The 18406-nt window shown below is 38.5% G+C and overlaps 1 protein-coding gene across 1 annotated transcript; it reads left to right on the forward strand.

Annotated features, from left to right (window-relative positions):
• Positions 1–37: 37 nt before the first annotated feature.
• rcbtb2 (regulator of chromosome condensation (RCC1) and BTB (POZ) domain containing protein 2) lies at positions 38–16301 on the forward strand. Its single transcript, XM_080053464.1, has 12 exons — positions 38–214; positions 1691–1825; positions 3116–3266; positions 3903–4069; positions 4552–4710; positions 4984–5091; positions 5563–5705; positions 6391–6581; positions 8116–8242; positions 12860–12999; positions 13411–13541; positions 13958–16301. The coding sequence occupies exons 2-12, from the start codon at positions 1700–1702 to the stop codon at positions 14096–14098; spliced, it is 1584 nt and encodes a 527-aa protein (XP_079909590.1). The 5' UTR covers positions 38–214; positions 1691–1699; the 3' UTR covers positions 14099–16301.
• The last annotated feature ends 2105 nt before the right edge of the window (positions 16302–18406 follow it).

Here is an 18406-nt window from a genome sequence, read left to right on the forward strand (position 1 = left end):
GTGTGTTCAATGTATTTGCGTCAGTCGGAGGCTTTGCTTTAGCGACCGAAGCTAGTACTTGCTATGAAGCAAGACACACATCAGGCAACCGAAATGTTTTAATCGACAACTTAATTCACCCTAAAATATGTTTGTTGACAGTTATTCAATGTTCAAGTATTCAGTGATTAGAAAAAGACCTCGCGGAAGAGACAGTAGCTAAGACAACGGCAAGGTAACGAACATCCATGGCAACAACAACACTCTTGCGCTAATTAGCTTAATAGTTGTTTATGTGATAGCTCCATAGTTAAGCTATGGCTATTGGCAGGCGTAAGAAACTTAACTTTAATGTTTTTTCAAGTCTTTCTGCGCTATATGCCTCAATTTTTGGTGTCCTTGTATGTTCATGTCCTATTTAAAATGTTGATTTGAATAAGTTAGGATGTTTTTAAGGTAGGGATGGTCTTCAAGAGATCAAGTGCAACTCCATGTTATTGTCACTGACAGGCAATCGCTGTATTATTTGCCGGATATGGCAGCGACTTTTACTAAACAGGTAATTTAGAGGATAAGAATGTTGACTATAATGTAGCTGAGAATAGCTTGTTTTGTTTCGCTAATCATTTAATGCTTTGGTCCCTTGATAACATGCATTTAACTTAGTCTTATATGAGTTTGGAGAATGCACCTTTACACTAAATAGTTTGCTATCATCATACAAGTATTGATTTTGAGGGGAGCTGATAAATAATTTCAAATAAATAGCATACAAAATGCCTTTGCAATCCACTCAAAATCAATGTACTGTATGTGGGTGTGTAGACCATCCTTAAAACATGATATAATATAATACTGTGGTGTCAATAAGCACATGTTCATGCATTTACCTCAGTCAAAATGCATGTATTGTATTAATCTTTGCTTTATATATCATGTATATATTTGACTGTATGTATATTGCTGCTCTTGTTTCACTGTGATATTGCATATTTTATCATTTCGGTCATTTCAAAACTTTCAAAACAGCTGTTGAGATCTGTGTGCTATAACACTTACACAATGCACCTGGTCAGTCCTATGTAACTGTTATGTCCATGTCAAATACAATATAACTAACTAACTAATCTGTCTACAAATCTGGGCTCAGTGCCTAGCCTACGTGCTTGTCTGTGTGTGTGAGCTAGACATTTCTTAGACAGTGTTAGGTTAATAATTGGCCAATGCTTAGTTTATAATTCACTTTTACTTTTAAGCCTATTTATTCAACCATCAAGCTAGGCCTTCATTTGGTGTAGTACTGACAGATCTGATAACAGTTACTATGAAAATAAAAACGGCAGCAATAGTCATGTGAATGCAATCATGACTTTACTAACCAGAGCAGAAATATCTTCACAATGACACCAAAAAAATGTAATGATTTTTTTTATTGTATAAAAACCAATGTACCTAGACTAGACTAGTCTCAGGATCAGATAGATAGATAGATAGATAGATAGATAGATAGATAGATAGATAGATTGATTGTTGGCCTGTTCCCACATATCCTTAGTATTTTGTACAGTATACATACACATATTTTACTGTACAAATTCACTGGATACCTAATGTGACATACAGTATGTGTTACTTCCTCAGCTGAGTTGTAGTAGGATAGATAGATAGATAAATTCACTGGATAACTAATGGTATGTGTTTTTTTCTTCAGCTGAGTAGCATGCTGGACGTGGGGAAGTGGCCAGTGTTTGCGCTCCTTCCTCCGGAGGAACTTCGTCTTATCCGTCAGGCCTGTGTGTTTGGCAGCGCCGCCAACGAAGCGCTGTATGTCACAGTCAATGACGAGGTAACACACTCAGTAAGGAGCTGTGTGTGTGTGTGTGTGTGTGTGTGGGGGGGGGGGGGGGGGGGGGGGGGGGGGGGGTGAGAGTGTATGTCACAGTCAATGATGAGGTAACACACTTAGTAAGGGCCATTTAATCCTTTTGTTTGTGTTCAGATGTATAAGAGTTTTTTTTTTAAGAGATTTCTTTATTTAAAAGGGACAACAAACATTAGTTGGTTGATTTATTAAAAGGTGAGATACTGCAGGTGAATAGGGTAATTTTTTAACTTATTATCATGAAACTTTGCCAGTTGATTACTGACATAAAAACAATTATCTTTTGTATTAGAAATGTTCAGAAATGTTTGAATAAATGTGCAAATTTCGCAATATTTGACTAAGTATTGCATACATTTTGGAAAAAAACAACTAAAATCTTGATGTTGGATTAAGTCAGAGTTCAAATCTTTCTTTAATTTTTACAGCATATTCAGAATATACAGGTTGCAGGTCCAGTCAACAGAGATAAGCAGATAGAATGAGGCTATCTTTAGCTGTTAGGCCTAATACCTCAGCAAGCTCACATGTTATCCTGTGCTACGGTTTAGACAACAGCATGCCTCATCCAAACAGCCTACACCATCTGGTTAAACCAGTGGCATAAACAGTTTATGATTTGTAGCAGGAAATAGTGACGTATAGATTGATATATTGCGGGAGGTGATTTCAGACACTTTATAGACAGGTTTACGACATTACAAATATTGTTTTATAGTGTCAGTCATGAAAATATAAGGATTTTTTGGGGTTATACCATGAATTTATCTATGAACATCCTAACCTAGCATTTATGTCATAATGTTCGATCCCCCGTCTCCCCGCCACATGTCCAAGTGTCCCTGGGCAAAGAGACACTGAATCCCAAATTGCTCCCGATAGTTAGCTTGCACCCTGCGTGGTAGCTGCTGCTATCGGTGTATGAATGTGTGCTCCAGTTGTAAATGGCATTGTATAAAAGCGTCTGCTAAATGACATGTAATGTAATGTAGTGTTTTGATGTGGGTGTTTGCGCGCTCTGAGGCGCCCAGATGCCCATGTGTTTGTTTGCAACTGTTGTTATGTATTTGTAGTCTTGTCACTGTACTTTTACTGTATTTGAGTGAATGTGAGTGATGATTTGTTTTTTGTGTGTTCAAATTTTGACTGGACCCCAGGAACACTAGTCTGCCGCTTCTGCGTCAACTAATGGGGATCCACAACAAAACAATAAAGAATAATACCATTTCATCAGTATTGTTTTTGTCTTGTCAGGTCTTTGCACTGGGCACTAACTGCAGTGGCTGTCTGGGCCTGGGAGACCTGCAGAGCACCATAGAGCCGCGACGCATCGACGTGTTGTGTGGGAAGAAGATCGTGTCTCTGAGCTACGGGACCGGCCCGCATGTGGTAATTGCTACCTCAGGTAACGGCAGGACGGGGAACTGAGAGTCACACTGATAAGACAGGAGGCCCATGGGGGTGATGTTACAAGCACAAATATATAATATGATACTTTCAAATGTCTAGAATCTGGTTTAGTGATGATGCTGTGTCATTGCTGCTCATACTCTATCAAATATCACCTGATTCGGTGAAAAAGGTTATTTATATTTCTTAAATTTTTTATAAATTTTTCTATTTGCTAAACTATTTGCTCTTTTTTTATTATTACGTCTAATATTTAATATTGATGTATTTAAAGCCCCTCTAAAGCACTTGGAATTTCCATGAATTGTGCTATATGAATAAACTTGCCTTGCCTATAATCTAATAAACTATACATGCAAAAACAGGAATAAGTAGTTATTGTCTGTGTAGATGGCGAGGTGTTTGCGTGTAAATGCCAACAAAAAAATCTTTAAAAAAAATATATAAATATGATACTTTCAAGTGTCTAGAATTCGGTTTAGTGATAAGGCTATGTCATTGATGCTCACACACTATCACACAAATCTTCATTTATAATTTGAAAACAGCATTCATTGCAATAAATTATCAGCTAAAATTGTGCCATTGTTGTACATATAAATATTTAAAACATATTGCACCATATTTCTAGATGGCGAGGTGTTTGCGTGGGGCCATAACGGCTACAGTCAGCTGGGCAACGGGACGACCAATCACGGCTTGACCCCGGCTCTGGTCTCCACCAACCTGCTCAGCAAGAGAGTGACTGAGGTCGCCTGTGGGTCGCACCACACCATCGCCCTGACTACAGATGGAGAGGTAAAATAGCAACAGTGTTCGGGAGTAGGGGACTACATGGAATTAAACTAGTATTTTTTGAAGATATTTTTCAGTAGCTTGCTGGTAGGTCAACATAGCAACAGTGTTTGGTACCAGTAGTGAAATACCGTACATGGAATTAGACAGGTTGTTTTTGCTTGCTGAATGCTGTTAGTTGAACTACATTGACATTTTTTCACCTGGATTCAAATAGTCAAATTATTTATTTTATGCCATTTGTTTTGTAACGTTTAAGGAGCAGTCAGCATTCCTAGAGAACACTTGTTGTAAAAAAAAATCTATTGTCAAAATCAGTGAATATCTTGATTTTTTTCAGCGCACACACATTCAAACAGGTAGCGGAATCATGTGGTCGATATTGACTCAAGTTATTTTGATGACAAGCATTTGACAGAATCACTGACTCCACCTTTAAAATCTGTGTATATCTTTGTAAAGTGAACTTATACCTCTGCTTTCAGGTGTTCGCGTGGGGATACAACAACTCCGGCCAGGTGGGCTCCGGGTCGACTGCCAACCAGCCGACACCGCGCCGCGTCAGCAGCTGTTTACAGAACAAAGTGGTGGTGAACATCGCCTGTGGACAGCTCTGCTCCATGGCCGTACTCGACAATGGAGAGGTCATTATTCTATTATTTTCAACCATTTTTCATTTTTTTTTTTAAATTTTACCCTTTATTTTATTTTATTTTTTATTTTTTCTTCTCTTTATTGGTTGTTGTATATTTGATGTTTTTGAATTATATATTGTATCTATTGTTGTTTTTGCTTTGCATTTGTTTGACTCAGCGTCATTGCAAATGATGGTCACCCCTCAATTGATGATAAATAAAGATTGAATGAAATGAAATGAAATAGTGTGTGCACAGTCTGATTTCCCGCTCTGTCTGTAGATCTATGGTTGGGGATACAACTGTAACGGACAGCTGGGTCTGGGCAACAATGGAAACCAGCAAACGCCCTGTAGGATCGCCGCTCTGCAAGGCGTCAACGTCGTCCAGGTAACAGCCACAAAAATATTAACCTCAAAAAGCCCCTTTTATAATGTTAAAAATGTCATTTATATTAAAGCTATAGTGCGTTAATATGTAACATGAATTTGTGGTCTCTTTAGTGACTGCTCTGCCATGTCTAAATAATTAGCACAATGGTTATTATATAGGTGATATGATCCTTTTAGCTTAGTTCCTGTCAGTGGCTGCAGTTAGCAGTCCCCTCCCTCGTCCTTACGTCACCACCACATGAACACACAGCTGTCTTCATCAGATAGTGCCGCGATGGAAAGCAGCGAGTCATCGTTCACGGGCACAGAGACCCGCCTCTTTTGATAGCGCTCTATCTCTTGATTGGATAAAAACGAGCGGGATACTCGAAATTCTAACTGTATGAATATAGAGAGATTTAACACATATATGAACAAAAAATCACTTACTTCTCCTTTAACATCCCTGTCTCCCTTCTCCCATATCCAGGTTGCCTGTGGTTACGCTCACACCCTGGCGCTGACAGACGAGGGGTTGGTTTACTCCTGGGGGGCGAACTCCTACGGACAGCTGGGCACCGGCAACAAGAGCAACCAAGCTCTGCCTACGCTCATCAACACAGACAAAGACAGGTCAGTACCTTTTTATATACTATCTATGGTCAGCACTCAACACACAGTAACACAAGTTCAACTTTTGGGTAACTAACTTCTGTCTTTTATATGTTGCTAATTTTATCTGTTGTGTTTTTTTTATCAATTTGACTCTTAGACGTATTTACTAGTATTTAACTATGCTTTTATTCTCTGTGCACATTGTAAAGCACTTTGTGACCCTGTCTGTGAAAAGCGCTATATAAATACATTTTACTTACTTAATTACTTACTCTGGCACACGAGCCACACTTACTTTATATTGGAACATATTTTAACAATGTGGAAATCTGAATCAGCAGACAAAAAATATCTTAACGTTGGCTGCCTGTTAGTTTTTACGCACTCTACTTACTCTATATATGCCGTATTGGAACATATATATTTTTTAAAGACATTTTTTGGCATTTTCAAGCTTTATTGAATAGTACAGAGTTGAAATGGGGAGACAGAGAGAGAGAGGGGGGATGACCTGCAGTGAAGGTGTAGGGGTCAGATTTGAACCCTCGACCACTGCAACGAAGGCCGGAGCCAATATGGTACGCGCTCTATCCACTACGCCACCGGAGCGCCCCAATATTGGAACATATACGTTCAAACACACTTAAGAAGACTATACATTATTAGTACTTTAGGGTTTATATCCTGCTCATCTCATCTCTAGAATGGTGGAGGTGGCGGGCTGTCACACGAGTCACACCTCGGCAGCGAAGACGCAGAGCGGGCAGGTGGTAATGTGGGGCCAGTGTCGCGGTCAGGCCGTAGCCAGTCCTCACCTCACTCACTTCAGCAGCACAGATGATGTGTTCGCTTGCTTCGCCACGCCAGCCGTCACATGGCATCTGCTATCAGTAGGTAAGAGGAGGAGGTTTTGAACATTTTAAATTATGATTTTTATTATTTACTTTTTTTTAAAATGTATAATAATGTTTTTGTTCTGTTGTTGTTTTTTCTTAATAACTTGATTGGAGTAGTATTTTTTTTTTAATTCATATTGTTTTTTCCTTGTGTTATTTTATTTATTTTTATTATTATTATCTATTTTTGTTTAATCGTTCATAAATAAAGATTTCATTCATTCATTTCACGTAACTGATAAATTTGTTGTAAATGTAAATTTAAAGGGATCTTTTTCAAGTTTTTAATATTCTGATCAACATGGGAGTGGACAGTTATGCTTATTACACGGCATTGATAAAATGCTGTGTGCTGATTGGTCAATCATGGCATTCTACAGGCCGTTATTTCTCCATAACTGACCGCTGTTAAAGGTGGAGGCAGTGATTCTGGAGAACGCTTGTTGTCATAATCCCTTTTTCTCAAAATCAGTGTTTATCTCCTCAAGACTGCTACCTGTCCATACAAATAACACATTTGTATAGTGAGAAGCCTTGTTATAAGCCGGTCTTTATTTCTCAAGAGTGACCCGTGTGCTATAGATTATCCCTGTCTTAAAGATTTCCACAAATTCTACTTGAGCCACAAAATTCGGACATCCTCAATAATAATAATTATTATTATTTATTTTTTTGAATGATTTTGACACAGTTTGTCGCATTGCCTGGTGAGAGGTGATCACACCCCGCCGTGCGCTCGTGTGTCTCAGGGACAAATTCCTGGAAGTGTCTGAGAAACAAACAGGAAACTCTCTGTATCCTGTCGGTGTGAAACGATCGCTCCGACGCATCTCATCTCAAACTGAGGAGCAGAAACATGACACTACCAGAGCTTCATGTTTTGTTTATACTCTGTTTCGCAACTTTAAGTGCTCTCATGAGTGCAATCTTTTTGATCTGTACAGCTGTAATACTAGAGAAAAACAAATTGTTATTCCCCTGATTTTTCTTTTTACAATATACTCTATACTGAACATATGTGTGCTATATCTTTTATAGAAAATATTGAAGTTGTTACGGCACTGTAAAATAGATATAACACATCATTTAGCACCTGTCAAATTTTAAGACAGAACCCTTTTAACAGACGCAAAGCTCTCAAAGTGAGGTTGAGTTGAGATGAGATTTGGGGCGGCAGTGGCGATGTGTGTAGGGCGGTCGTCCACTGGAGTGCAGGGTCGGTGGTTCGATCCCCTGTCTCCCCGCCACATGTCCAAGTGTCCCTGGGCAAGGAGACACTGAACCCTAAACTGCTCCCAATGGTTCAGAGAGCGCCTTGCATGGCAGCTACTGCCATGTGTGTGTGTGTGAGTGTGTGTGTGTGTGTGTGTGTGTGTGTGTGAATGTGGTAAGAAATGTATAGCGCTTTGAGGCTCATAAAATCGTCTAAAAAGCGCTATACGAGTCAAGTCCACTTACCATTACAGACAATATTGTTTTTTATTTCTACTTAAATGAAGAAAAAAAATTAACTTTTATTTTATTTTTGCCAGATGGCGACGACTACCTGACTGTTGCTCAGTCTTTGAAGAAAGAGTTCGACAGCCCGGAGATCTCAGACCTGAAGTTCTTAGTTGATGGGAAATGTATCCATGTTCATAAAGCCTTGCTCAAAATCAGGTACAGTAAACGAGACAATGTGCTTCTTGTGGATTGCGACAGTTTTGCAAAATGTATGTATTGTGTTGTGGTGAATTATTTTGACATGTTTAACATTTATATGTGAGAAAAGAGTTTGAAGAAAATCACAAATGTTTAGCTGAATTAGGCACTGAAAATAAAATATGTTTCACTACGATATAGACACCTTAGGAACAACATAGTCACCTAAACAGCACAGTTCCCTTTCACTTACATGATACTTTGGTTAGTTGGCGAGTGTCTAGTGAGGTGTACAATGTGGGCAAACATTTTTAAATTGTACTCACACACAGTTTCAATTTGTGAACACAGAAATCGGCCTAAGACCATTATGTCAATTGCCCGATGAATCTGTCTATCTCTAATTCAGAATATACCACTTGTTGCCTGTTTGTCGTTGTTTCCTCATCACACAAACCAAGTTCAGAAGTACTTTTGAACACACATGAATATCCTTATAAGGAACTGAAACTGTGTGTGTGTCTAGGATATCCTCTCTGATGTTAAGCAAGTGCACCGTTCCCTTTTTCAGCTTGACTTTGCTTTAAAGCGTGAATATCTCCTCACAATCAGCTACTTGTCCGTACTGAGGAGGCAATGGAAAGTTATTTAAACAAAGGGGGCCCACTGTAGCTAGCAACATGCCCGTTTACAGATCCTAGGCTGTTTTATTAACACCAGAATTTTTCAGCTCACACACAGTACGGACAGGTAGCCGATTGTGAAGAGATATTCACTGATTTTGACGACAAAGAAATTTGACAACTAGAGCTGCAATGATTAATCGACGAATCGATTATTAATCGATTATTAAAATAATCAACAACTATTTTGATAATCGATTAATCATTTCGAGTAATTTTTTAATAAAAAATTTCTAAATTCTCTGATTTCAGCTTCTCAAATGTGAATACCGTAATTTCGGACTAAAAGCCGCAACTTTTTCCCCATTTTTCGACCCTGTTATTACACAGCACAGTATATGTTCTGTAGCTACTAGGGATGGGCGTTAGTAATCGAGTACTCGAGTACTCCTGGTTTCAAATGAACTCGATTGGTGGATGAGGAAAATAGTTTTTTTTTTTTAGTGTCTGTAGCCTTTAGGCTGGCGGGCCGCCCCTATTCTAAAATATTATATAGTGTACAAAACGGCACAAAACGGATAAAATAAAGTTTAACAAAATCAAATATTTTGATGCAAGTGCAATAAACTGAGCGTTGTGTCAAACAGCAACTGGAAATAACTGCATCCTCCGTGCCACCACAGCGCAGCCTGTGTTCTCCACAGCACCGCGGAGCTGAACACGGTATCTCCTTTCTCCAGAACATTTTCAGGAATATAACTGTCCAATTATTTCAAAGCAGATGATAAAGTTATGTTTATAAAAAGGGGAGATGACACCTGTTACTCTCAGTTTGTAATGAGTAGACTCCAGGTGAGCATGCAAGGTGCTCTACGCTTGGAAAGAAAAGTAAAGAAGAAGCAAGGCTTACTTCAGGCACATTCGCTCCGAGCCAACAACAGTTAAGAAGGCTTCAATAGGGAATATGGGGATAAGATTCAAAAACCGACCGGTGTAACGTTCCGTTAATGAGGAATTTGTCGCGGTAATTATTCACGGACACGGAGTGAGCATTACGCGGTTGGATATACAGCTATCTGCTTTGGTGAGTTATTTATATGTATTTAAATTGTATGACAATAATTTTATATTATCTGCTGCCCTTCTTATTTTAAATGGTGACTTAGGCTATTTTTTTTGTTACAACTACAGCCCATGCTTTTTTTCTCTTTTTTTTCTCCCCATCGCAGACCTACACGATCGGTTTAAATTGTGGCCCGCTTATTTAATTACTTTCAGTGAGGAAAATGTGTTTTATCCTTAATATCATATGGCAACTGTGACTGTTTGACATAAGCCCACTGAGACAAATGTATTTGTGATTTTGGGCTATACAAATAAAACTGATTTGATTTGATAAGCATTGAGCGCTTTATTACGGTGAACCGTTGTTCTGTAGACAGATGCGTTGCGTTCTAAAAATAGAAAAAAGTTTAACGAGGAATCGATTGATCCTCGAGGAATGCAAGCGATCACACGAGTAGTGAAAACACTCGTGTCCATCCCTAGTAGCTACTATTGCACTAAATGGTAACACTTACGTACGTTATGCAAATATGCAACTTGTTTGTTGAAATGTTAATAAATGGGAGATTCCTCAAGCAGCCATCTCTTTCCCGACTATCCCCTCTGTGCACAAACTCTTACATATGGTAATTAAACATTATAACACCTGCGGCTTATAGTCCAGTGCGGCTTATAGTGCGGAAAATACGGTATGTTCTGGTTTCTTTAATCCTATTATGACAGTTAACTGAAATATCTGTGTGTTTTGGACGTAAAAATACATTTGAGGAAGTCAACATGGGCTTTGGAAAATTGATCAACATTTTTCACCATTTTCTGACATTTTACAGGCCAAAACACTAATCGATTAATAATCGATTAATCGAGAAAATAATCGACAGATTAATCAATTATCAAAATAATCGTTAGTTGCAGCCCTAGTGACAACAAGCATTCTCCAGAATCACTGACTTCCACTTTTAATGTCACAGAATTATCTAGAGGTAATGACCTTTTTTTAGTGCAGTTTTCATGACCACAAATGCACTGACTGAACCCTCCTTCTGTGCTCAGGAAATTTAACCTATAGCCCCTGAATGCATCGTTGCCTGTATATATATAAACCCCATCCGGACCGTTAGACAGTGTTTTTTTTCCTGTGAATGTCACGGGGAAGCTAAGACAAACCTATTGCTTCCTGCTTTTCTTTTTATAACCACAGTCACACACAAAGCCGCAGCATTCCTGTGCTTTGCTCTGTGCTCTGTCAGTAGGAAGGAGCCAGTCTGTCTGTCTGTCTGTTAGTGCACACGCAAGTCACAATCCCGGTCAGACCATCGGCTTGAAATGTTAAATGAAAAACTCAGTTGTCTGTGTGTAACAGTGTTTTGAAACGCAATTGCTCGGAAAGACAAATTTGCTGGTTGATTTAGTATAACTTGATTTGCTAAAAATACACAGACTGTGTATGAATAGGACCAATGCTGGATCCCTGGTGGTGTGGTATTTATACAGGATTTTATTTATTTATTTCAGAGACAAGGCACATTAAAGGTTGAGTCAGTGATTCTTGAGAATGCAAAATCACTTTTTGTCAAAATCAGTGAATTTCTCCTCACGATCCACTACCTCTGTGTGCCCTGAAAAAAATCTGTTGTTAATACACAGCCTAGGCTCTGTAATCGAACAAGTTGCTCGCTACGGTGGGCCCCTTTTGTTTATATACCATTATACAGAGCCTAAACTGTGTATTAAAACAGATTTTGTGAGTGCTGTAAACTGCATAATTTCCCTATGAATTGCAGTTGGTAAGTATACATACATGTGCTCATAAAAGCACTATTGTAAATAAATTAATTATTTTTTTCGTGGTAAGTCAATGAAAAAATTTATGAATTTAAACATACCCAGGGGGCAAAGTGATTTTATGGACATGGAGCGTTGTAAAAGGTTGTTCACCAAAAATGACATCTAGGACCTTCCACGATCACAACCTGGGTGGACAACCTTGTCAACAAGCTGCTGGAAAGCTACAGCGGGCCGACATAGCAAATCAGAACCAATGTTTAAGTGAATGGGGGTGAATGGGGATGGGCTAATGGGGAATTTTTTGAACTTATAGATATCATTATGAAACATTGCCAGTTGATTACTGACATTAAAACAAAAACTTTTTGTATTACAGTAGTTTCCAAGTGTCCAACTGCCTGAAGCCTTTCCTAATCACAGTTCAAATTTGATCAATAAACCATAGAAAATTATTTTTTTACACAGTTACATTTCATGTGCCATGGACCAAAAGTGTCCTTTTGGAGTCTCCAGCTGGTATTTTAGGAAACGGCTAGACATTCCCTTGGAAAGAATTCATTTTCTATGGGTTATTGATCACATTTGAACTGTGATTAGGAAAAGCTTCAGGCAGTTGGACACTTGTTTAGTTTTAAAAATGTAAAAACAAATTGACTCTGCTTTTGTCCAACATCTAGATTTTGGGGTTTTGCAGATATGAAAATGTACACATCATTAGTAAGATATTGATGATTTTTCATATTTATTCAAACATTTTGGAAAATACTGTAATACAAAAAGTTGTTGTTTTAATGTCAGTAATAATCAACTTGCAAAGTTTCATAATGATATCTATAAGTTAAAAAAATTCCCTATTAGCCCACCCCCCATTCGCTTAAACATTGGTTCTGATTTGCTCTATCGGCCCGCTGTAGCTTTCCAGCAGCTAGTTGACCAGGTTGTCCACCCAGGTTGGGATCCTGGAAGGTCCTGGATATAATTTCTGGTGAACAACCTTTTACAACGCTCCATGTCTTTTAAAAAAAAAAAAAATGGGTTTTGCCCGCTAGGTATTATGGTATATCAAGAGAGTAATGTGCTCCCTCCCTCCACTGTTGTAAATTAAATAATGCATTGTATGTGTTAAGTGAGTATTTGGCTCCCTCCCTCCCCGGTGCAGGTGTGAGCATTTCCGCGCTCTGCTGAACGAGACGGACGAGGAGGCGATAGCGATCCACCAGTTCTCCTACCTGGTGTACCGAGCCTTCCTGGAGTATCTCTACACAGACACCATCAACCTGCCCCCGGAGGACGCCATCGGTAAGACAGGGAGCGCAGGCCTTTCAATGGAACCATTGACTAATAAACTAAAACTTCAAAAAATTCAAAACAAGGGGTGCGAGGATGGCCTACACTCAGGAAGGGTGGCCGACCAGTAACCATTAGGTCTGTGGTTGGATCCCCGGCACCGGACTAGAGGGTGTTAGTAACAAAAGTAGTGGTGGCTGCTATTACATCTACGGTTCCCACCATCTCTACCATTGTGTCCTTAAGACAGTTAACCCCAAACTGCTCCAGGGCCGCTATACTATGGCTGACCCTGCACTCCAACCCCCTCTGAAGTGTGGTAACTTGAGAGGGGGTATGTGGAAAGACAAATTTCAATGTAACCATTGACTATAAATGAATAGAAAACTCCTGAACCCATCCACCTGTGTGTTACTCTTTTAGGTTTACTAGACTTGGCCACGTTCTACGGGGAGACTCGTCTGAAGAGATTGTGTCAGGAGACGATCAAGAGAGGCATCTCGGAGGAGAACGCCATCACGCTGTTCTCTGCTGCCGTCAAGTATGAGGCGCGGGTAAGCTGCTAGCCAACAGGGGGCCCCCACGGCTCTACAGCTTACATTTAAGACCCTTTTAGACCTTTAAAATCTAAATATAATGCCAAAGACAGTGTCATGGCCATACTGGCAAAATCATGAAGGATATAATGAAAATATCTTTTTGGTGAAATATCATACTTTTGAGGCCTGATTTTGATAATATTACAGGATCGAGGTATTCACTGATTTGAATTGAATTTGTCAACAACATATTCCAGACTTGCTTACCCCACCTGTTAAATGTAATGCTCTTAAGACCCAGTGGGTGCCCTGTAGGCCTATATTTACCCTCAGACACACAGTCAAACCCAATAGGCGGTGGTGGGACCCTTCACTAGCTAGTGCGTGTCTATCAGCCCTCTCTCACCAGAAAGCTCTCGATTCATTTCTAGGACCTGGAGGAATTCTGCTTCAAGTTTTGCGTGAACCACCTCACCGCGGTAACGCAGACGCAGGCCTTTGCAGAGATGGACCACGACCTGCTCAAGAACTTCATTAGTAAAGCCAGTCGCTACGGGGCCTTCAAAAACTGACTACAATAGTGTGTGTGTGTGTGTGTGTGTGTGTGTGTGTGTGTGTGTGTGTGTGTGTGTGTGTGTGTGTGTGTGTGTGTGTGTGTGTGTGTGTGTGTGTGTGTGTGTGTGTGTGTGTGTGTGTGTGTGTGTGTGTGTGTGTGTGTGTGTGTGTGTGTGTGTGTGTGTGTGTGTGTGTGTGTGTGTGTGTGTGTGTCTATTCATATACAGTCTAAAACTGACCAGAACGAGTGTGTGTGTGATGAATTTCAAAATAAGAAATTTAAGCTCGCTGAGAGTCCACCATTAAACCAAAGTTAATGTCAGGCTGATCAGTTATTGTAGCAGCCAACAATCTGATAACGACCAATAACGTAATATTTATTTAAAAAATATATACAACACTGTATATATATATATATCATTATTAGACAGTGTAGAGAGACAGAAATGGGGCAGAGATGGGAATGACTTGCAGAGAACGACCCGGGCTGGATTCTAACCCGGGTCTGCTGTGAAGAGGACTGAGACTCTATGGGGGGAGCTCTAACCACTACACCACGAGCACCCCTTTTTGTTTCTATTTTTAATATAACAAAATTTGATTATGTTTTTAACTTGCCAATAACGTAAAAAAATTCGGAACCAATAACCTAATAACTTGTTTCCCATAATTGTAGGGTTTAAAAAAATTACTTTCAACATGTAACCACTGGAGCAGATAATGTAATAATATACTTGTATAACTTTACATTTAACACAGTTTCAGAGGAGGGGGATTTGTCTATAATTTATTACGTTATTTGTTCAGAAATGTTCTAACGTTATTGGCAAGTTACTACATTATTGGCCTTTTTGATACATAGAGAAATGATTAAATAGTTTGCTGTATTTACATTGTTGGCTGCTACAGGGTGCATGGGAGTTAAAACCAGTACAGACAGGATGCCTGATATCGCTGCAAGCTTAACCGAAATCACTGCAATATAAGGGTTTGGCTTTTTCTTTAATGTTTTCTTTTTATTTTATATCAAACTGCCCATTATCAGTTGGTCAAACACATTATTATCAATGCATATATCATAGTGTCGGTGGAACATTATTATGTCTAATCATTGAGGCATAAAAAAGTGATAACATTTTAATTTTCACATTGTGCTGCTTTTCGTTGAAGCCTTGATTCTCAAACGTTCAAGATTGAGAAATACAGTAGAAGTTAATGGGAAAATATGAACCTGCTCTAGTGGATTGAGACTTATTTCTGAAACTTTTTTTTACACAATTATATAGTTTGTGTCTTATCAATGATAATATCAATTTAAAGGTGGAGCTATTCTGGATAATGCTTGTTGTCAAAATAGTTTTTTGGCAAAACCAGTTTACAGAGCCTAGATTGTGCATTAACACTGGATTCATTTTCAGTGCAGGTAGCAGATCTTGAAGAAAGAGGCTATTCACTGATTTTGACAAAATTATTTAGAGGACAAGCATTCTCCAGCATCGTAATATTTTTGACACTTTTCTTTTTACCAGATTATAGTTTGTATCTTATCAATGCTAATATCAATTATTATCTCTTGCAGCGGTCATAGTGAACCTTTGCCACTATTTGTTTTATATGTAGCTATAAACCGTTGCCATCCAAACATATGGTTAACGTTTGATTTTGATATTTTTATTGACCATTGTTTGCACTGCGTCGCTGTATAGACTTTGGCCACCGTACACTTTACGAGAGAGATAAGGACGTCCTACTAACTGCATGTTTACTTGTGTTTTGACCACACAAGCATATTGAATCCTGTGTGTAGCCTCTTGGTAATGTTATAATGCACACGCGGCTGATTTTACAGTTGCATTTCATTACAATTTGGTATGTTTACAAAAGTTTTTTTTTTGTGATTTTTTTTTTTTATTGTTTATACAGTATGTTGGCAGCAAACTTGTGTTTCTTTTTACAAGTGTTTCTTTGTATATCTCTCCCCTGGTAGCACCTTCTTAGTGTAAATGCCAACGGACTGTTTTAAATATAGCTGAATAAACCCACACGGGGGTCTTAAAATGTAGTCACTGACAATTTCCACATTTAATTCCCAAATAGATTGTAACAAAACGCTTTTACTTTAACAGGCCAATTATTGTGTTTTTTTTTTTTTGGAACGTTTTGATAATTGTCGTTGTTATTCTGTTCCATTTTATATGGAAAATGCTGTAAGCTGCAAACAGTGGCACTTATTGTAACATTTGATAAACTAAAATGTATTAAAATCATATAATAAAACTATACTATTTGTTATGTGTTAATTCTGAGTTGGTTGGTCGTTTGCTGCATAATTAAAGTTATAGTGCAGAACTTCTTTTGCCCCCATGAGCAATTCTGAGTAAATACAACAACACTGTCGACACCAGTTTGTAAACACTGCCACACTGAGAAATACAGAGAGTTTTGTTTTGTGGAGCTGATAGGCTTTATCAACTTTGTCAATTTGTTTGCCGATGGCTTTAATGTAACGGACATTAATTTATTTGAGAAGGTTTATGCACTATAGCTTTAACCGTAAATGTTTACTCATTGTTTAATATTGAAGATAATATTAAGAAAAATGTCCTGATATGAATTTGGCTGCAAAACCAAACTGTGATACCTGAATGTGCCATCGGGGGGGAGTGTGTTACAAAATGCATTTCTTTGCTGAAAGCTTCTGTAATCAAATCAAATGAAACTTTATTTATAACTGCTGCACACAATAAAAGAATAGTCATTTCCTAAACTCCCAGCTGTTTAAGTGAAATAATTATTGAAAGTGTAAGATAAAAATATATAAATTATTAAATAAATAAAAAGGGCCCAAATGGACATGTTGCTAGCTACAGTGGGCCCCCTTTGTCTACATACCCTTTGTTTACATGCTTGTTTACAGAGCCTAGGCTGTTTATTAACACTGGATCTTTTATCAGGGAACACACCGTACGGACAAATAGTGGATCATGAGGAGATATTCACTGATTTTTACTAAAAGTGATTTTGACAACAAGCGTTCTCCAGAATCGCTGACTCCACCTGTAATACAGAATAATGCTGTTGCTACTGTTGCATCATTCATACAGAGAGTTGAGGGAAATGGTTTGAACACGTGTCCAGATCTAACACAGTATGACTCATGTTTTCACAATGAGATGTTATAGCACACACATTTTCAAAGTCTTCCTGCCAGAGGAAGCTTGTGTTGTTCTACAAGTTGGTGTGTGTGTGTGTGTGTGTGTGTGTGTGTGTGTGTGTGCATGTGTGTGTGTGCGTGTGTGTGTGTCCTGAACTGCAATTTAAGACAGAATAACAGGAACACCTTACACCACAAGGCATTTCAGTGACTGAGTAATAATTGGCAAGATTTTTCTCATTTTTTTTTGAAAAAATATGTTTATTTTACTTCTATGCATATCCAGGAGTGCAAATAGAAGTCAGACTCACAGCACTAGGCAACACAATGATTCAATAATAACTGGCATCTAAAAAAGAAATTAATTTGTGAAATTTAAAATCACATTAAACGTTATCAAATAATGTATTTTTTTTTCATATATAATTTTTTTACTTCCATGCAGTCTCAACTTAAATGAATTACCTTGATCGTATTATGTGCCCTAATAGACAGATGGCATGTTGGGCAGATGTCAATGTTGGCCTTTCACACCAAAAAGAACCATGAGCCAGATCAGCAGCCCCATTGACAGTAATTCAGTTACTTGGTTCCAGTTACTGGCTCGTCCCAAAACAAATGATGTTAATTTTATGAGCACATGGCTTTGAGGAAAACGCCTACGTACAATATACAGTATAATGAGCATTTGTTGTGAGTTTCTATGGTGATTTAGCCAAACTAGAACTGAAACATCTATAATAATTGTCAAGTTAATAGTCAAAACATGATTTTAATAACAGAAAATCTTGTAATTTTGGCCTTTTATGTCCGTAAATTACATTAGCCACAATATACATGAATATATATTGCACTGTATAAGGTTATTCTTACTGCAAGTTCTCACGTACACACTCATTCATTCACACACACACACACACACTCCCTCACACGCACACACACACTCCCTCACATGTACACACACGTACGTTAAACTGTTTTACATGGAATAGGAGGAAGTGCAAACAACTGCCAACGGCATTGGGCGCTCTGCCACACCCAAACCAAACACTCCCACAGCGGGACGGAATATGACATCTTAATTATGGATTCATTTGGTCACAATAAAGACATTTAATTTGCTTCAATTTATATGTTGAAAGTTAAAATTAACAGTTCGATTTAGAACAGC

Source organism: Ammodytes marinus, assembly GCF_949987685.1.
Source record: "Ammodytes marinus genome assembly, chromosome: 3".
Lineage (NCBI taxonomy): Eukaryota > Metazoa > Chordata > Actinopteri > Uranoscopiformes > Ammodytidae > Ammodytes > Ammodytes marinus.

Coding starts and splice junctions, on each gene's coding strand:
- rcbtb2 (XM_080053464.1), top strand. CDS start 1,700: ATGCTGGACGTGGGGAAGTGGCCAGTGTTTGCGCTCCTTCCTCCGGAG. Junction 5,706..6,390: donor ATCAACACAGACAAAGACAG/GTCAGTACCTTT, acceptor TCTCATCTCTAG/AATGGTGGAGGTGGCGGGCT. Junction 8,243..12,859: donor AAAGCCTTGCTCAAAATCAG/GTACAGTAAACG, acceptor TCCCCGGTGCAG/GTGTGAGCATTTCCGCGCTC.